Raw genomic sequence first — 21,379 nt, forward strand, 5'->3', positions numbered from 1 at the left:
AACTCATTGCTTTTTCTAAAATAATGACCTGCAAAGTGCAAAGGCAAAAAGTGAGTGTGGATCGAGGACCTCACATGTCTGCACACGTGTCTTCACAATCACCAAGAACAAACATCTTTTCACCATTACCCACGCTTCTCTTAGTATTTTCCTATAACTTAAAACAGGAAGAGCAACCAGGACACAAGGACACATGCACCTCCATGTTCATTGCAGCACTGTTCACAATAGCCAAGATACAGAAACAACCCAAATGCCCCACTACAGATGAATGGATCCAAAAATTGTGGTACCTACATACAATGGAACATTATGCAGCCATTAGAAAGGACAATATATGGCATTCACGGAAATGAATGGAACATTCTGAGTAAGGTAAGCCAAGAGCAAAGGGACAATCGGCACATGGTCTCCCTGATATGTGGATGCTAAAGCCAAAACATAAGGAGATACAACAAAGTAAACAAGACTGGAGAAACCAAGGACCTCCACTCATCTTGTTCTATCATTACTAAATGACCCCATGCTGCTGACCACATATATGACATATATGTGCACATCTGAGGGAAACTAGAAAGAGGACACAGAAACAGAGGGAAACAGGAAAACATACAACAACCCATCAGCTGCACTGGACACTGATGAAATCAAACTAAGCAACTCAAGGGCAGGGATGGGAGGGAGGGAAGGAGAGGGGAAGAAGGAACAGCTTACACTAAGCAAAAGGAAAAAGATGTACATATCACCTGATATAGAAATATATATAGTGTCAAAGCTCATAGAACTCACAAACTTTATAGACTGTGATAATGACAATTTGCCTCATGAAGGTTAGAATGTGTTTGTGACTAACTAAGAATTACTATCTTTCAATACTGTGAAATTTATGTAATCACTTCATCACAATAAAAAATTTAAAGTAGGAAGAGCAGTCTCAGAGGCCAATATACCCTAATCACAGGAATTTTTAGCATCTAATGGATGCATTAACTATGTTCTTCCTTACCCTAAGAAGCCATATGCATAGTTATGAATCTCTGCTTAAAATAAGAAACCAACACAAACATCCAGACAAGAGGGACTGAATGGTGGTAATGGGATGCTGTCCACACAAGCAAAGACTCACTCTTCTGCAAAAGGAGCCAAGCCAAACTGCCCACGTACACGTAAGGGTCCACAGGAGACCCTTCCCATCCATTCCTGGCCAGAAGCACATGCATGGTGCTAAGCCTCCTGCCCTTCCTACTTGCCAAAATTCTCACTTCACCATTCTGCTATACACCTATAAAACAGCAGGTCTTATTTTGAAGATCAAAGATTCAGATTATGAAACAACAGCAGAAATCAAAATTAGTCTGGCTAACTAACCTAAGAATCTAGCTCCCTCCTATGGTATGTGGCGGTGTTCAGCATGAGGATGTGGATTCTGACGGTGTTTATAACCGCCCCCTCGGCGTGGGGTGTGAACTCTGATGATGTTTATGACCGCCACCCTCAGTGTGGGTTGTGAACTCTGATGGTGCAAATGACCGCCACTCTCAGTACAGGAGATGTGAACCTGGTAAAAACCACCTTTCTCAGTATAGGGATGAGAACTGATATGTGTTAACAACCATAGCTATGGCAGATGTAAACTGATGGGAGTTTACAGTTGCCCTTAGTATAAGAGACATGTCTAATGGCAATAACCACGTTAAGTGTATAGAATGTGAACTGTGATGCGTAAAGAACAACTAACTTTGGCATGGAGGACATGAGCTCTGATGATGTTAACAACTCTCTGATGGTATCAATAACCTTTAGTGTGTGGGTATTAACAACCCTTGATGTGGGGACAAAGTCTAAGCCTGATGACAACCTTCCATATGGCGATCTGAACTCTGATGGTGTCTGACAATGTGGTGTGGGGTGCACACTTTGTGATAAACAATGCCGAAAGCATTAGTAATAGTTACTTCTCGAGCTGCCGTAGCCTTTGACGCAGCTCCTGGGTGGCGATGGGCAGGGAGATGTCTGACGCGATGCTGGGCGTGGGCTCCTTGGCAGAGACGTGGCTGGGGGAGGCCAGGAGGCTGGAGGAGCTCCTGCCCAGGTCTCCCTGCCTGGGAGGGGTGGCGTCCGGGGGCTGGGCCTCCTCCTCCACTCTGGGCTCCTCGTGGCTCCCCAGCACTGGTGTGGGTGGAGCCACACTGCTGCCACCAGTGCTGCTACCAGAGGCAGACACTGGAGATTTGACAGGCATTTTCCTTCCTTCTTTGGAAACAGAAGGTCGTTTCACTTGAGCTGAATGTTGGTAGTCCGGAGGCCTCTCTTGCTTTTCCAGATGAAGTACCTAGAGGCAATAAACACGGAACCCAGTTACACTAGCAACATCTGAGCACATCTTGACTATATCAAGTTAGATGCATCCATTCCCAAGTATCTTTAAAACTTGGCTCAAAAATTTTTTAAATTAAGTATTATCTTTTCAGTTATTCACTTATCAAAGTCATATTCTGCTACAAATTTAGAAAAAGCAGTTTCAGTAGTCGAAATAGCTCCTCTGTCTTTTTCTGGTCTCTTCTATTTGTACACATTCTACCACAATTTGTGGAACAATGTTTTCATGAGAGAAGCCTACCAAGCCACAGACCCCTGATAAGACAATGAAACCCCCCATTCTACATACGTAGGAAGTTCAGAGAAAATCTGATCTCTTTGGAAACTCTAAACCACCAAGTGCAGAGCAGCGGCCAACAGGGGCCAGCCACAATGTCCCCCAGCTTTGGGGCACATCCTGGAGCAGCGACAAAAGTAGTGTGCACACACACACCGACTAGTAACAACCTCTGAGCTCTGCGGGCCCTCCATTCCGGGGCTCCAAAGATGGCTTGAAGATTTCCTCACTTTTAAGAAACAAAATGTCAGTAAACATCCACATGCTCATGGCCTCCCTGTATATCGTGCAACTACCAAGAGTCACATTTTGGAAACAGGGCCACTAGTCCTCAGAATGTGGAATTTGTAGCTGGGAACTCTGCCAAAGGTTGCACCAGTGCTCTGAGTCTAATCAGGTACAAAGAATATTGTCATTACGATCTTCAAGAGAGCCAGTTCATTTAAACTATTTTTAAAAGTTCATTCTCTGGGTGGAGATAACTCAATAGTAGAGCACTTGCCATGCATGAGTAAGACATTGCATTCAATCCCTAGCATTAAAAAAAAAACAAACAGTAGGCTTCTTCTGTTAATGTTTCATGTGTATATGTGTATATATGTGTGTACATACACTTGCATGTAATGTTTAAGTGCACATGTTCGTGTGTGTGTGTGTGTGTGTGTGTGTGGCTGTTTTATGGCACTAAGGTTTATAATCAGTGCCCTGACTTTGCTAGGCAAGTGCTTTAGTACTTGAGCTATGCCTCCACTCCTGTATATTTTAGATAGATAAAATTGATTATTTATTGATAGAACTGGTGAGAGAGACCGTGTGTGCATGTGTGTGTGTACACACGCGTGTGCTCTGGTACTGGGGCTTGAACACAGGGCCTCATGCTCTTGCGCAGCTTTTTTGTTGTGGCTGAACTACTGACACTTCAGCCAGGCATCCAGTCCTAGCTTTCTGATGGTGATTTGGCGATAAGAACCTCTCTGATTTTTTTGCCTAGGCAGGCTTCGAACTTGGATCCTCAGACCTCAGCCTTCTGAGTAGGATTAGAGATGTGAGCCACTGAATGCCCAGCAAGTTTCTAGGGGTTTAAACTCAAGGCTTGCTGCTTGCTAGCCTCTGACGGAATGACGCTTTCTGAGCCACTGGCCTGTTGATACCTAGAAATGAAGTGCTTGTTAGAGGCCCAAGACTGCTATGGTCTCTGCTCTCCTCAAAAGAACTCCCTGCTGGTCCCTACCACCACGGCCACCTGGCTGCTGTATCACCTCCCTACACCTCTCCACCACCAGCCACACTGGCTGGGACCAGGAGCAGTGCGGGTTGCATCTGCCTTCTCTCTTCCCACTAGCATATGAAGGACGGTACAGTACCCTAAGAGCAATCTTCATTTTTAAGGTGCTGTTTGGTCCAGAGTTGCTCAGCTGAAACCGCTGGTTTATTGTCATGTCATCACTGGTGAGCAACTCACTAAGGGGGACCCTCAGGCTCCCCAAGGAACACTGATGCTGCTCATCCTTGACCTGGAAAACACAGAACAGAAAACACTGAAAGGTCCAAAAACTAGCCTTTGAAAAATATACTTCAAACATTTCACAGCTAATATCCAAAATACACAAGGAACTCAAGAAACTAACTCCCCCCAAATAAATAAACCTATTAATAAAGGGGCAAAGGAACTAGACTGAGATTTCTCAGAACAAGAATGGCAAACACATGAGGAAATGTTCATCACCCCTGACCATAAAGGAAATGCAAATCAAAATAACTCTGAGATTCCATCTCACCCCAGGTAAGACTAGCCAACATTGTAAATTCAAACAACAATTCAAACAAATGTTGGCAGGGAATGTGGGGAATGTTGGCGGGAATATAAACTAGTACAACCATTCAGGAAGGCACTTTGCAGATCCTCAGAAAACTAAACACAGCAGTCCTCTATAACCTAGCACTCTTGGCTGTCTACCTAGAACATCACAAGCCAGGATATGGTAAAGACACATGTTCACTGCTGTACTAGCCACAATAGACAAGCTATGGGAACCGCCCAGTTGCCCTACAATAGATGAGTCCATCCAAAAGATGTGGTACAGATACATGATAGAAGTTTACTCATCTACTAGAATAATATTACATCATTGGCAGTGAAGTGTATGAACCTAGAGCAAATCATGTTAAATGAAGTAAGCCAGGCTCAGAGACAAATGGTGCATGTGTTCTCTCACATACAGAAGCTGGATCTAATATACAACTGGACATGATAACTTATACAGGACTCTAAGAATTCACACACAGAAAGTTAGACTAAAGGAGGGTAGTCTTAGGGGAGGAACCCAAAGGCAAAATTATTCTGATCATTTAGAATACTATTTATGGAAACAAATTCCAGGAAATAGAGACGTGGTGGTGGTATTGATTTTTGCTTTTGCTTTCGGCGAGCAAAGGGGTGATTCGGAGGGAGGAAGGCTGAACAAATGCATGGTATGCAGTTGACACTATGTGAAAACTATGCAACTTGTAACTTGTATGCAGTGATGGGTGGGGGAACTAAAGGAAGCAAAGAAAGGAGTGACACTGTCCAGAAAGAAATGTACTCATTACCTGACTTAGAAAATGGTAATCCCTTTGTATAAGACCTTACTAACAGTAAAATTATATTAAAAAAAAAAAACAAAACAAAAACAAAGATCGCCAGGCTGGGTGGCTCACTCCTGAAAAATCCCAGCTACTCAGGAGGTGGAGATCTGAGGATCGCAGTTCAAAGCCAACCTGGGTGGGAAAGTCCATGAGACTCTTATCTCCAATAAACCACTAGAAAACCGGAAGTGGCGCTGTGGCTCAAGTGGTAGAGTGCTCACCTTAAGCTGAGGAGTTAAGGGACAGCACTTAGGCCCAGAGTTCAAAACCCATGACCGACAAAAAAAAAAAAAAATTAAAAATGATAATAAAATAAATTATTTTATTATTTTATTGCAGGCACATCTGGCCTGCAAATGTGCCTCTGTGGTAGAGCACTCATCTAGTATGTGCAGGATCCTGGGTTCAGACCCAGTAACACACACACACACACACACACACACACACACACACACACACACACACACACACACACACACACACACACACACACACACACACACACACACACACACACACACACACACACACACACACACACACACACACACACACACACACACTTCAAAAGTACAAGTTATTTTAATAGTCATTTTATAAAGAAAAATTATAGATACAGGGTGTTTTGTTGATGACAGTCCTGTGGCTTGGACTCAGGGCCTAGGTGCTGAGCTTCTTTACTCAAGGAGGACGCTATCATTTGAACCTTAGCTCCACTTCCAGCTTCTTGGTGGTTAATTGGAGATAAGAGTCTCATGAACTTTGGCTTCAAACTGTGATCTGAGCTTCTTGAGTAGCTAGAATTAGAGGGCTACTGGCACCTACCAAGTTTTTTTGTTTTTTTGGGGTTTTTTTGTCAGTCATGGGCTTGAACTCTGGACCCGAGCACTGTCCCTCAGCTCTTCAGCTCAAGGCTAGTGTTCTACCACTTGAGCTATAGCTCCATTTCGGTTTTTTTGTGATTTATTGGAGATAAAGAGTTTCATGGACTTTCTTGCTTGAGCTGGGTTTGAACCGTGATCCTCAGATCTCAGCCTCCTGAGTAGCTAGGATTACAGGCATGAGCCACCGGTGCCTGGCTCCTACCAAGTATTTTATGTATAACAGAGGTCACGAGTATAAAACAACAAACAGCAATGAAACAGGGTATGCTGATGAGCCTTCAGGCTCTGAACAAATGTAGCATAAACAGAGAACGATTTAAAAAAACAGGTAGATGCAGTTAGAATATAAGTTACGTTCCACAAGCTCTATCTCTGACACAGCAAACAGATAGAAAACAGTACAGAGAACACAAAAGTGTCCCCCTTAGCTCCCTTCTGCTAAGATTCACTCCACAGCAGAAACACATGCTCTTCAGGTAGGTGGGGGGCAGGCATCAACAGGGGCCACAGCCAGGCACTGGTGGCTCACGCCTGCAATCTTCACCGCACAGGAGGCTTAGATCTAAAGATGATGGTTCAAAACCAGCACTGGACCAGAGAGACAAATGGCACATGGTCCCCCGATATGTGGATGTTAATTCAAAATGCAGCTATGACACAGAAAACAGGACTCAAGAAACAAAGGACCTCTACTTAATTTGTTCTATCGTTTCTAGATGACTCCATGTTCTTGACCTCATATATGGTATATACATGTGCACATCTGAGGGAAGCTAGGAGGAGGACACAGAATCAGAGGGAAATAGGAAAAAATACACAGAGGGGCTCATCAGCTGCCCTGGACATTGATGAAAATGAACTAAACAACTCAAGGGCAGTGGTAGGAGGGAGGGAATAAGAGGGAAAGTAGGAATAGCTTACACTAAACAAAAGGAAAAAAATGTATGTATCACCTGATTTGGAATAAATAGCTGGAGTGTCAAAGTTTGTAGAGTCCATAAGCTTTATAGACCACAATAATGACAATGACAGTTTGCCTCATGAAGGTTAAAATGTGCTTGCGACTTTAAGTAAATATCACTATTCCAAAATACTGTGAAATTTGTAAAATTTATATAATCACTTAATCTCAATAAAAAAAAATATTCAAAAAGAACCCACCAAACTGGGGCCTGGTAGAGTGCTTGCTCTGTATGCATGATGCCCTGGGTTTGACTCCTCAGTACCACATAAGCAGAAAAAGTAGAGCGCTAGCCTTGAGCTGAAGAGCAGTGGGACAGTGCCCAGCGTTCAGGCCCATGACAGACAAAAAACAAAACAAAACAAAACAAAACAAACTCACACAGAGAGAAGGTATGAACAGAGCCATGAAAAGGAATACAGGCATTACTCATCTCTGATTCCTAGCAGGTCCTGATACAGTGTCTCCGTTCCTTCCATATATCTACTGAGACCCTTGAAAAAGCTGAACTGTCACGTTTGTTTCCAATCAACAGAGCTGGTCGACAATCTCTTTAAAAAAAAACAACAACAACAAAAAACAGCCCTGACAGGAAAGTCTTCGAGACTCTTACCTCCAACTAACAACTTTTAAAAATCCAAAGGAAAGCTGTGGCAACAAACCATTCTCAATGTAAAGGGCTCAAGTTATACAAAGCATATACTCTGACCATTATGGACTGTTCAAAACTCCCAACTACTTAAACACTAAGCAACATACGTGTAAATCAGAAATCCTCAAAACAAGGAAGAAATGCAGCCTGGCGCCAGTGGCTCACACCTGTAATCCTAGCTACTCTGGAAAGCCAGCCCAGGCAGGACAGTCCATGAGACTCTTTTCTCCAATAAACCATCAGAAAACCAGAAATGGAACTGTGCTCAAGTGGCAGAACACTTGCCCTGGGCTGAGAGACAGCGCCCAGGCCCAGAGTTCAAGCTCCACGACAGGAGACAGACAGACAGACAGACAGGCAGACAGACAGACAGGCAGACAGACAGACAGACAGACAGACAGACAGACAGACAGACAGACAGACAGACAGAAAGAAGGGAGGGAGGGAGGGAGGGAGGGAGGGAAGAAGGGAGGGAGGGAGGGAGGGAGGGAGGGAGGGAAGGTGGGCGGGCAAAGGGAAATGGAGGAAATAAAATTATCAAAAGAAATAAAAATGAAACTATAAGTCAAAAGTTAGACCAAATGCCTATGTTATAACAGTTCTTCTATCAAGTTTCCTTTTCAGAAATTAGGCAAAGAGAAGCAAATGAAAGCTGAATAACCATAAAACATGAAATGAGATTGATCATGGCAAAAACTACTGAAATTATGAAGAAAAAAAAATAATGATCATCAATGAAACCACAAGTTATTTCTTTCAGAAAGTAAAATCCATGAACCTCTTGTCAGACTGGGAAGATCATCTCCTATGAACACACATTTCAATGGGACTGGAGAACATCGAAGGCTAACCTTATAGAGAGGTTTCAACAACACAGATGAAAGCAACCAATTTCTTGAAAGACATTAATGTTGCAATCAAACCACAAGTAACAGATAACTTGGATAGCTCTATATCCACTGATAGGATAGAGTTTGCATTTTTTTTGTCGGTCGTGGGGCTTGAACTCTGGGCCTGGGTGCTATTTCTCAGCTTTTCAGCTCAAAGTGAGCCCTCTACCACTTAAGCCACAGCACCACTTTCGGTTTTTTTAGTGGTTTATTGGGGATAAGAGTCTCACGGACCTTCCTGCCTAGGCTGGCTTTGAACCCCGATCCTCAGATCTCAGCCTCCTGAGTAGCTAGGATGACAGGGGTGAGCCACCGGCGCCTGGCTTGAGTTTGCCTTTAAAAACTTTTTCACAAGGAAAACTGCAGGCTACCAAATATATAAGGCAAAAAAAATGATTTAAAAAATCAATTCTACACAAACTCAGAAAATCAAAGAGGAAGGATACTTCCTAATTCATTCAAGGGGTCAAATACCCAGACACCAAAATAGAAAAGGATGCTATAAGGAAAGAATAGTACAGATCGGTGTCCATTGTAAGACACAAAAATTTCAAAGAGTCAGACTGAACATATGTCCACATGGGGCCTATCCCTGAACAAAAATTTGCTTGTAATGTTTCCAAACATTGATCCTAAAAAGTAAATAAAATTCCTTCAGTTTTAATATTAGAAAATCAACAGTGAATCTTATTTTAAAAAAAAAACTACTATAATCATTTGACCAAATACAGAAAAGCCTTTGAGTGAAATCTGATATTCACCCACGAAAACAAACACTCAGCAAACTAGGACAAGCCAAGGGAGCATCTCTGATCAAGCATCTTGGGAGACCAGTCCCGGTAGTTTCACCGCGCCAGGCGGGGCCACACAGAGAATAAGGAAGGTGGGCAAGCAAGAGGAGCAATGGGAAGCAGAAGTGGCCCTCACAGTGGGTAATACCACTGCCCACACATTTATGCAAGTCACTAGATTTAACACATGTCAGGCAAGGTAGTACATGACTTTCATCCCAGCCTTGTCTATGTTGCGAGATCAAAAACAAACTTAAGTTTAGTAGGGTTGTATAACAACATATTACTATATGAAAATCACATGGATATGTGTATGTTTGTGTGTACAAATCAGAACTCATCAAACTGTATTCATTATGTATAGCTTACTGTAGTAATTATTAAACACAAGATTAAAAATGCAAGTAAAATACCTCAACTTCAAGGTCCTGGCGCTTGGGATTGTGAACAAAGAAAGTAAAATTTTCCTCCCACACAGGTTCATTGGTTTTATACCGAATCTGAAAGAAATAGTCCAACATTAGCGCTGATATATGCTCTGTGAAAGGAATACCAGCACTGTACTTACAAATGTTTACAGGACAGGATAACTTCAATCAAATTCTAAGACATAATTACTGAGATTACTGAGATGTACTATCATATTAGTGTTAAACTATTCAAAAAGATGGATAGACAGTCCAAAGTTTCAGAGTCTTTTTCTGCCTTTTTTTTTGGTCGGTCCTGGGGCCTGAACTCTGGGCCTGGGTGCTGTCCCTCAGCTCTTCAGCTCAAGGCTAGCCCTCTACCACTTGAGCCACAGTGCCACTTCCGGCTTTTTCTGCTTATGTGGTGCTGAGGAATGGAACCCAGGGCCTCATGCATGGGAGGTAAGCACTCTACCACTGAGCCACCTTCCCAGCCCCCCACTTTTTTTTGTTGGTCGTGGGCCTTGAACTCTGGGCCTGGCACTGCTGTCCATGAGCACTTCAGCTCAAGGCTAGCACTCTACCACTTGAGCCACAGCACCACTTCCAGCTTTCTGTTGGTTAAATGGAGATGACTCTCAGTAAACAGTGACCTGTCACTGAATAATTGCTAAAAGTCAGTGAGAAAGACATATTAAAACAATAGCAATACTTTATTTCAAGCCTTGGACCTAAACTATATGTGGTGGATTTAAGTACTTTTGGTTATCTTAAAGCTATTTGTAGGCTGATCAAAGGAAACTTGGGCATTTTTCCCATATATCCATGAAATCATTCATATGGTACTTTTAAAGTTATTTTAAAAAATAGAAATACATTCATTTACAAAGTAGGTAGTTGGTTATCTATTAAATGATGGCTTTAAAGGGGGAAAAAAAGAGAACACGACGGTCCTGGCGGCCACACGCCATATACCTGGAACAGCGCTGCATGGTGACAGTGGTAATTGTGATCATATTAAGGTAGTGTCAAAAAATCAGCCACATGTTAGTGCCTTACCTTACTTTCCTGAGCCTTGTGACCAACTGACATGTGGACAAGAGGATTCGGGTTGCTGTTTATTTTCTTCCCTGACTACCCCAAAACAAAAACAAAATAGATAAAATTATTAAGACACATTTCTAAATGAGTTCTACTAAAAATGAAACTATTGGCCAAAATTATGAGTTGTATCTATTTATCTCTGGTATTTCAGATACAAAGGATACTTGAGAACAATTTAGCTGGAAAACAATTTCAAGGCACACCCTAACCCATACCTGTTTATACCATAAAATAAATTAAGAAAACTTTCATTCACACTTTTTAGGGGTCTCAGCTTTGCTGTTCAGGCTGGTCTTGAATCCCAGGCTTGCCTGATCCTCCTGCCTCTTGAGTAGCTACGACTACAGACACACACATACCACTGTCTGGCTACACACTATCCTTAAATGATAAAGTTAAAAGAGCAGTGTATTGGGGAAAACTCAATCTTTTAACATTTTTTTTTGGGGGGGGTCAGTCATAGGCCTTGAACTCAGAGCCTGGGTGCTGCACCTAAGCTCTTTTTGCTCAAATTTAGCTCTCTACCACTTTGAGCCATAGCTCTACTTCCAGTTTTCTGGTGGCTAGTTGGAGATAAGAGTTTCAGGGACTTCAGATTTCAGCCTCCTGAGTAGCTAGAACGAGAGGTCTGAGCTATCAGAACCTGGCTCTTTTAACACTTAATGTTAATTATAATTCTTAAGTACCATGAGAAGACAAAGGTAAAAGAATGATAATTCAAAATTCTCCAGTTGGAATAACAAAACACTAAGTTTTCAGATACGAGCCTTGCATTTTTAATCTAACATCCTCTGCTCAAGAACACATAGCTATCAGACTTCAAATCTTGATTATTAGGTACTACCTAATTTTGACTACAAGAATGTCAGTTTAGAATTGCATGAAATTAAGAAAACATAATTATAAAAAATTCAGAAATAAAAAAATAGCAAGCGGCATCATCACAGACAGCTGATAGAAGAAAACGTAGCAAAATACAACAGATATGTGACATGAGGTTTATTTATAACTTAGCCCCATAAGAAGATGTAGTTAAATATCTGTTAGTGAAAATTAATTAGAGGGTCACAAAAATGTTTTTAGTTACAAAATTTTAGAGTCAATCCTCAACACTGCGGCAATGACAGAAATAGGTGTGAAAATCACATTATTATTGGGAAAATATTACTATCGCAAACCTACTGTGACAATCTATTTTCTGGTTCATCTTTTTTGATGTGAATGAACTCTGCAAAATGAAATAAATGCTGTTAAAGAAATATCCAATGCTTCAGACAACTGTGGCAGAGAGCACTGAGTTCTCCCTAATTCACTTTTTTCTGTCTTCGTTTAATATTAGGATCCTCAAGTCTGTGCTGACCACAGTCCTCTGTGAATAAAATTCTATGCATACACGTCCCTTGTAGATAAATGGGGCCAGATTTAACAGGCACATCCCTTCCCCGATCTCATCCATGAGGCTATCAACATGTCATGCGTCAACCAGTGCTATCCTGGCTCTTTGACATAGACAACGAGTTTGTCTCCTAACTAGTACAAGTACTTCATCTCTGAAGAGTGGTCTATGATCCCCGGGATTCACTGTGTCTTGTGTGTATGTGTGTGTAGGCTGGGGCTGGGGCTGGGGCTGGGGCTGGAACGGAGGCCCTCATGCTCTCAATGGGCTTTCTGGCTCAAGTTGGGTGATTTTACCATTTGAGCCAAATCCACACTTTCAGCTTTTTACTGGTGAATTGGAGATAAGAATCTCACAGAATATCCTGACTGTGAAGGCAGCTTCAAACTGTGATCCAATCCTCAGATCTCAGCTTCCTGAGTAGCTAGGATTATAGGTATAAGTCACCAGCACCTGGAACAGATTTAGTGTATTTTACAATTGAAAGACTCACTTATTCCCTACTTTGTAACATCTCTTGAAAACAGATGGGAACTTATCATTGATAATACCACATACTTGCTTTTTGAGTAGTTTGCAGTAGTGAAACAAGTGTAACCATCTTAACCAATTCATCATGCTTACATTTTGCTTTTATATATGTGCGTGAGGAATGTACTTAGTGTGTGTGTATATATATATCTCCTAAATGTAAAATAAATACTGTCAAAATTTAGCTGTCATTTTATAATCTTTCTTAGTGGTACATAAAATAATGATGTTCTTCAATATGGATGACATTTTAGATTATATGAAATAAGATTAAATTATTCATTAAGTTTCCTATAATAACACAGTATCCAAAATGCACCAACACAAGGCAAAGATATAAAGTATAATGAAAATGTTTGTTTTCTGTTGTTGGTTGTTGTTTTTGTTTGTTAGTAGTGGGGCCTGAACTCTGGGCCTGGGCGCTGTCCCTCAGCTCTTCAGCTCAAGACTAGAGCTCTACCACTTAGCCACAGCACCACTTGCGGCTTTTTCTGCTTATGTGGTAGAGGAATTGAACCCAGGGCCTCATGCATGCAAGGCAAGCACTCTACCACTGAGTCACCGTCCCAGCCCAAAAATGTAAGTTTTTAAGTCACACTATCTTGAAATTAAATGTTTTTATCTCTTGCCTAGTGAAACCTAATTGTTTCATCAATCTCTCTTTTTTTTTCTTGTTGGTCGTGGGGCTTGAACTCTGGACCTGGGCGCTGTCCCTGTGCTCTCCAGCTCAAGGCAAGTGCTCTATGGCCTGAGCCACAGCACCACTTCCGGTTTTCTAGTGGTTTATTGGAGATCAGTCTCATGGACTTTCCTGCCGACTGTTTCATCAATCTCATCCTTAGTTCCTACATCTACAAACCGGACATGATGCCATTTCTAGAACTTGATATTAAACTTAAATGAACTAATGTGACACCATTATCTTAATGCACCTGCTTTCCTACACAATGCAACGTCCGTATGCTTTCTGAGAGGGTTATGGGGTTTGAACTTAGGGCCATGTGCTTGCCAGGCAAGTTCTTTATCATTGAGCCCTTAGTATGCCTTACTTTAATTTAGTAATCCAATGGAGAATACTTTCATCTTGATTAAACAAGTGGTTACTCATCCCTATGGGTCAAAGTGCTGAGCAGCCTGACACCTGCAGAGCAATAACCTTCCAACAGCAAGGGGCAGGGATCCGGGAGGGCTGACCTGGGTCCCTCTAGGGCCAAGGCGGTACAGGCATTTCACCGCGTCACCGCGTGCTGACCTGCACTCACAGGATGCGACCCCTGACCCACACACCACCACTCAGAATCAGGTACAAGCACTGAAAAGCCTTCTTTCCCCAGCGTCCTTTATCTTTGAAATTTAACTTTTCTCCGTGAAACTGGCTAAAAATTTCCTGGTTCTTTGGGAATTTTCTTAAAACAATCATATTTAACACCCTTCCTTAGTTAGGCTTAAACCTGGGGGGAAAAAGCATTGAAGTGATTGAACTTTTAACAAACAAGTTACAGAAGACAGGGCAGTGTCAAGTTTTAGGGGGTGGAGCTTAGTTTTCAATATACCTCATTTGAAAATTTAAAGCTTCTGGAAAGATCTGTTACCCAAACCCACAGCACCAAAGACATGAGGTTGTTGACTCAGAGAGGCCCCTACTCAACATATTGGAAGAGGTGATTTAATTGATGTTGCAGGCACGGTTTGCAAGGTGGGTCTTTAAATCATATTGCAAAAGTTGGACAAGACTATAAATAGAACTAGGTCTCCATTTTCACAAATCCAAATCCAAACAAAATATGGATGCTTCAATTGCTTTAGAGACACAAAGAAATCTAATTTATTATATTTTTGTACATCATTAATTTCTTCTTTCCAATTCTTGGATAACAAAAGCTTTTTACCGGACAATTACATTAAAGTGGGAGGAAATCTGCCCACATACTTACGAGAGCCCAAGTATCATCTCTTTCAATATGTCTTGATTAACACCATGACCTCAAGAGAACACTTCGTTTACCTTTAAAGCTCTCTGAACTGCAGACTTCTTCAAGACACCGGGGTTAAAGTCTAATGGGTTACTCTTTCAGATCAGAAGAAAACGAATACACCAAGGGTTAATAAAACATGCAATGAGGAGTTTATGTAAGGTTAATGACATGGAAATTATGAAAATAAACAAAATTTAAACCAAATTAAGTAGCACACACAACTATTAAATTCTTCATGTTCAGAATTTTACCTTAGAGTGACCTTAATCCAGAAATATCAAAACACATTTATCTTCAGCAGTCCTTTACTCTCAACCCTGGCCTTAGTGAGCTGGGAATGCCGGAGTGAAGCCTGGGGAAAGGTTCTGCCAAGTGAGCCCCTACCGTATCCCTGCCATTCGGGTGTCATCTGAGGCGTGCTGGGTGCTGCCTCAGCCAGGCCTTCTTGCAAAAGCAGGGCCGCTCTGTGTGAACCCACCGTAGAGGCTGAAAAGGTCATTTCTCTTGGGTTTAAATTATATCCTACATCTTGGGTTTGGTGTCCTTTTACTGAGTTGTTTTCTTTTTCTTTTTTTGGTCCGGTCATGGGACTTGAACTCTGGGCCTGGGCGCTGTCCCTCAGCTCTTCAGCTCAAGGCGAGCACTCTACCAGTTGAGCCACAGGCACCACTTCGGGCCTTTTCTGCTTATGTGGTGCTGAGGAATTGAACCCAGGGCTTCATGCACTCAAGGCAAGCGCTCTACCACTGAGCCATCTTCCCAGCCCCACTGAGTTAGTTGTTTTCAACCTGTTACTTTCATAAGGGTAAGACTGAATTCTTTTGCAAGTTACTTCCTGGACTAATGTTTTGAGGTTAAAGGCTTTTATCAGTGTAGCTGTAATTAACTTCAGATGGCAAACTGAACTTGATGTGTACCTTTGTGTCAAGCAGCAGATGTGGTCATGGAGGAAGACAGCTTCCCGGTCTTCTGTGACTGGTGCTGAGTGTGTGGGAAGGTGGAGCACCTGGGAAGCCAGGAGTCCATGATACTCAGTTCGAGACATCTGTTCTGTCTGCAGGGCTCTCCAAAGACATAAAACCACTTCTTCCATCTCTGGCTGGTGCCTGGAGAAGGCACTCGCCACCAGCTTGCACACTATGGGTCATAGGAGGCTGCCTTCAAGAGTGAGGCCTTTCCTGAAGCTCATGCTAGGCAGAGATGGCTGAGCCAAATGTGCCTGGCAGTGTACCATGCATCAGTTATGGGGACAAAAGCAGCTGTGGTGTGAAACTGGCGTGCAAGAGGAACTGTGTGCGATCACAGCAAGCTGCACGGCCTGGAGGCCAGGCAGACTAGTAACTGAGATGCGTTGGACTGATGTCTAGGATTGAGAGGCAGAAGGCAGGCTCCATGTACTTCCAGACCCCTGACCATCCACGGAGGCGGCAGTAGCACCTATACTTTTTTGCTTAAGCAAGAGCCAAAATAACAGAGGCATACTTGTCCTTATACAAGAGTTGCTATTATAGAGTTGTCAGGTGTTTTTGTTGTTTTTAAGACAAGGTCTTGCTATATTGTTCAGGCTAGCAACATTTTACATAGACCAGATCCTCCTACCTCAGCCTCCTTAGGGCTAAGATTATAGACAGGGACCACTAAAGTGGGCAAAAACCTCATGGTTACACTTAAAGCAGGCACTATGTGAATGCCCCTCACTTCAGATGAACTCCACATACAGAACTGTGCATCCATAAACTTAATCAAGTGATGGGGCTGCAGTTCTCTAGTCTCAGTCACTTATGACTTCTGTGTTGTCTTTACAGACTAAATTAGATACATACATAGACTCCTCACAGCCTGATTGCTTAGATATTGGAAAGTACTTGTAAACACAGTATTATAAGCCTAAGATTCTAAAGCTGTCCTGGCCATCATAGTCAGAATACCCTCAGTGTGCAGGCCTAAAGTTGGAGAACAGGGTTTGGTCAGGAAGGTGGGGCGGGGCAGGGCAGAGTTTGGAAGGAGAAGGGTCAAGTCCTGGGAGTCTATAATAAAAGGGGCCATTTATAACCCAGTAAGGTTCTGCTGCATCATTTTTAGGTTGGCAATATGCCCCTGGAATGGCAATTAAAGCTGTCTGAAGGAAGTGGAAAGTAAGATAGCCACGAGTAACAGCCATCTAAAAGCTTTACTTATACAATGATACCTCAGTCTGATGTCAAAGACTGAGAAAGCTGATCTGATTTCTTAGGAAACCAGTGGGTTAAAAGGAAGTGTCCACATTTATTCTGTGAGCACTTACGTGTCTCATGCATCCTAGTTGTAAAGTACAATGTGCTCTGACAATGCACAAAGAAAATAATTTTGAGAACCAAGAAATGTCATAGGCTAAATACTACAAAGCAATTTACAAATCTGACAGGGAAGTAGCTGTAGATTAGGAAAAAGCAACTTAGAGAAGTTAAAAGAGACACTAAGATTGACAGAGTGCAAATGGCACAGTGAGCCTGTCATTTACACTATTTATGATGTTTTCCACCAAGAAATACTAGAAGCAGAAGTGATTTTTTTTTTTTTTTTTTGTCGGTAGTAGGGCTTGAACTCTGGGCCTGGGTGCTGTCCCTCAGCTCCTCAGCTCAAGGTTAGCGCTCTACCACTTGAGCTACAGTGCCACTTGAGGTTTTCTGGTGGTTTATTGGAGAGAAGAGTTTCACGGACTTTCCTGCCCGGGTTGGCTTTGAACCGCAATTCTCAGATCTCAGCCTCCAGAGTAGCTAGGATTACAGGCGTGAGCCACTGGCACTGGCCAGAAGTGATTTTTTAAAACATTATACATCATTGCTAATCTCCTCTTGACTTCTGTTTTTTGAGATAGGATTTTAGTATGTATATAACCCAGGCTGGCCTCAAGCATAAGAGCTTCCTGACTCAGCCACTGAGATACTGGAATTACAGGAGTGTTCTCCCACACTGACTTCCTTCTGACTTTTTTTTTTTTTTTGCCGGTCATGGGGCCTGAACTCTGGGTCTGGGTGCTGTCCCTCAGCTTTTCAGCTCAAGGCTAGCGCTCTACCACTTGAGCCACAGCACCACTTCCGGCTTTTTCTGTTTATGTGGTGCTGAGGAATCGAACCCAGGGCCTCATGCATGCAAGGCATGCACTCTACCGCTGAGCCACCTTCCCAGCCCCTTCCTTCTGACTTTTAAAAAGGCCTTACAAAGGTAAGTGGACAAGGCCAAGAAGGTGCCAAGGAACTTGCCTACCTGCTGGAGTCAAGATTTTCCTCATCTAGAAAATGAGACAAATACTTCTTCTTTAAGTATGGTCCTCCTCAGCCCCTGATCTTAAAATGATAATAAACAGGGTGGATGTGGAAAGCCTTTGGAAACAAAGGAATGCTCTACAAAAATGCCAAGTCCTTTTATTACTGGACCCAAAGGACTAGCGGACTTTAGGAATCTCACTGATTATTATGTGAGTCTCAAGAGTGACTTTCTAGACTAATAAGTGAGTTAGTAGTAGTATTCAATGATCATAGAGTGAGACTAGATATCAACCAGGATATTAGTGGGAGTAAAGGCCCCATACACAGATCAGGAAGCAGATATAATAAGATCAAAACAAAATGCTCAATGATCCATTCCAGGAAACTAATTCTTCCTTCTTAGAAAGAAGCTGAACCCAATGCAGCTTTTTTCTGCTCTGAGGGTTCTGGCCAGGCCACTGGTAGAAGGCAGGCTCTCGCTGGCTGGGTGACCCTGGCCGCACATGACCCTGTCTAGTGAACAAGAGAGACATATAAGGTATAGACAGGAGGGAGCCAGTTTCTAACACTGTTATACTTGGTCAGAAGGAAAAAGGAGATTTAGGAAAGTCTTGTAAAAGAAATATTCACATCTCAGATTGACATGAACTATAGATGATAAATTTTAGCATTATGGCTTTACTTCTTCCTCAAAGGACTTTTTAAAATTGTTTTTTTTGTTTTTTTGCTTTTCTAGTTCTTATGGGTCAGTAGCAGTTGAAGAATCTTAGGTTAGCTCATCTCATGTCTGATGCACTACCCAAGAGTGTGACATTCTACAAAAACAGCACCAAGTGAAGACACAGTAACTGAAATCATGCAAGGAACGGAAAACGGCATGCACATCATTCCAATGAACAGACTGCACAAAAGTTCCAGGCCACACTTGGGCAGTCTCCACTGAACAAAAGAAGAAGGAGCTGGAGGACTCACAAATAGTGCTCTATAGACTGAGGTAGTATTCTCACAAAACACTAGTCCCGACGCTCGCCTTTCTTTTAAGTAGCCACACCCAAAGTTTCCCTCGTAGATACTCTTAGGAAAGTGGAGATGGGAAGAGAAAGCAAAGAATGGTGGATTGTGGTCAGTGTGTACACACCAGAAGCACAGAAGCACAAACAAACAGGAGTGCTGAGACAGAGTCTCGAGGAGGACCCCCACACCGAGGGCCTGGCCAGCCGAGGCTCCGGCTACTCCAGATACCTGGCGGAGCAGTGGCTGTGCGGGGATGCTGTGCCTCCAACAGCCACGGCACTGCCACTTCCAGAGTACTCCCCTGACAGAAGGGCAGCGCATTCACTGCCTCTTTGCTTATGTGACAGTATTAGAATTTCACTTTGATATTACAAGCACACAGTTCTGCAGAGAGGCCAAATCCTTTCTTGCCAGTTCATGAACTCTAGTATTTCTCTTTTGTTTTTTTTGTTGGTTGTGGGGCTTGCACTCAGGACCTCGGCACTGTCCCTGAGCTTTTTTCTTTTTGGCCAAAGTCCAGCGCTCTACCACTCCGAGCCATAATTCCACTTCTGTTTTTTTTGGTGGTTATCTAGAGATAAGAGTCTCATGGACTTTACTGCCTGGGCTGGCTTTAAACTACGATCCTCAGATCTCAGCCTCCTAAGTAGCTAGGATTATAAGTGTGAGCCACCAGAGCCTGGCCACCGCTGTTATTTCTTTTTTTTTTTTTTTTTTTTTGTCGGTCGTGGGGCTTGAACTCTGGGCCTGGGCGCTGTCCCTCAGCTCTTCAGCTCAAGGCGAGCACTCTACCACTTGAGCTACAGCGCCACTTCCGGTTTTCTGGTGGTTTATTGGAGATAGGAGTCTCACGGTCTCTCCTGCCCGGGCTGGCTTTGAACCGCGATCCTCAGATCTCAGCCTCCTGAGTAGCTAGGATTACAGGCGTGAGCCACCAGCGCCCGGCCACCGCTGTTATTTCTATGAATAAATATACAGGAAATTTACTTTTATCAGACATTATAAACAACAGTGTATAGTAAACACTATCATGATCAAAAGCAGAAAGTTCTACTGGTAAGAAATTCTATAAAAAGGCTAAATAATAATAAAGTACCTTATGCAAATTGAAACTGTTCTAACAGATATGGTCACAGATTTATTTTGTTTGAGATATGATCTCACTAGAAGCCTACGCTGATTTCAAATTCATGCTCCTTCTGCTGCAGCCTTGCAAGTGCTGGGATTACAAGCATGTACCACCATGCTCAACAGGTCATAGACTTTACCTAAATGGACTGATCAAACATTCAGAAAAGTTAAGAATTCAAGAAATTAAAATCAGTCAAGAAATCCTCATTGAAAGAAAGAGTACAATTACAGGCAGTTATAACAACAATTACATCTTCCCAGTGTAGAAAATAAATGTTCTATCGTATTTTTATTAACTTGAAATAAAATATATTGATTCAAAAAGTACATTTACTTTTTTTGAAAAGTCTAAGTAAATGTACAATGTTAAAAACTTGAAAGATGCTAAATGAAAACCATTCCATCAACCACAAAGAAACACAGTTTTCCCACAGCGAGGTTGGATTATACTAGAAAGGTCCAAAACAGACTGTTGAAAAAGCCAAGTGTTTTTGTGACGAGATTTACCAAGTAAAAATGATTATGCAATGAAAGATGTTGGAAGTGGGAGGCTGTGCCTGGCAGCCGTAGTCTTTCTTTCAACAAAACCAGCCACTGGCACAAGGAAATAAAAAATGTCTACCCAGTAGACAAAAATAGGATGATCAGAAAAATTAACAAACAACGCCACATGTATAATAATGACATACCCTAAATACTGGGTTTAAAGCATGACAGTGGAGAATCACCCTATGCCTAAAATGATTGGATTGGTAGGATTTCCCTTTTCCAAAGTTAGCTGTTATTTTTTTTCTTTTTTTGGGTCCGGTCGTGGGGCCTGAACTCTGGGCCTGGGCGCTGTCCCTCAGCTCTTCAGCTCAAGGCTAGCGCTCTACCACTTGAGTCACAGCGCCACTTCCGGCTTTTTTCTTTTTCTTTTTGCTTATGTGGTGCTGAGGAATCGAACCCAGGGCCTCAGGCATGCAAGGCAAGCGCTCTACCATTGAGCCACCTTCCCAGCCCAACTGTTATTTTTAAGACTGTTTTTTCTAAGAACAAAACAGGCACCCTGGTGGCTGCCTGGCCTCAGCAGCTCTGGGTACTGCACCCCATTTTTGGAGTTTGTGTTCA

General features: G+C 42.5%; 1 protein-coding gene across 2 annotated transcripts in view; it reads right to left on the reverse strand.

The window, feature by feature from the left end:
• Positions 1-21,379, reverse strand: part of Esyt2 (extended synaptotagmin 2) — a 98,824-nt gene that overhangs the window by 11,424 nt on the left and 66,021 nt on the right. Inside the window, exons 14-18 of one of the 2 annotated variants that reach the window (XM_069997208.1) lie at positions 14,906-14,968; positions 10,929-11,003; positions 9,876-9,962; positions 4,021-4,170; positions 1,956-2,332 (exon numbers count right to left, since the gene is read on the reverse strand). In XM_069997208.1, coding sequence (XP_069853309.1) covers positions 1,956-2,332; positions 4,021-4,170; positions 9,876-9,962; positions 10,929-11,003; positions 14,906-14,968 — 752 coding nt within the window. The remainder of the gene's footprint in view (positions 1-1,955; positions 2,333-4,020; positions 4,171-9,875; positions 9,963-10,928; positions 11,004-14,905; positions 14,969-21,379) is intronic. The other variant, XM_069997209.1, reaches the window with a different exon arrangement.

Source organism: Dipodomys merriami, unplaced genomic scaffold, assembly GCF_024711535.1.
Source record: "Dipodomys merriami isolate MVZ:Mamm:240054 unplaced genomic scaffold, mDipMer1.0.p SCAF_5, whole genome shotgun sequence".
In the NCBI taxonomy this organism is placed as follows: domain Eukaryota; kingdom Metazoa; phylum Chordata; class Mammalia; order Rodentia; family Heteromyidae; genus Dipodomys; species Dipodomys merriami.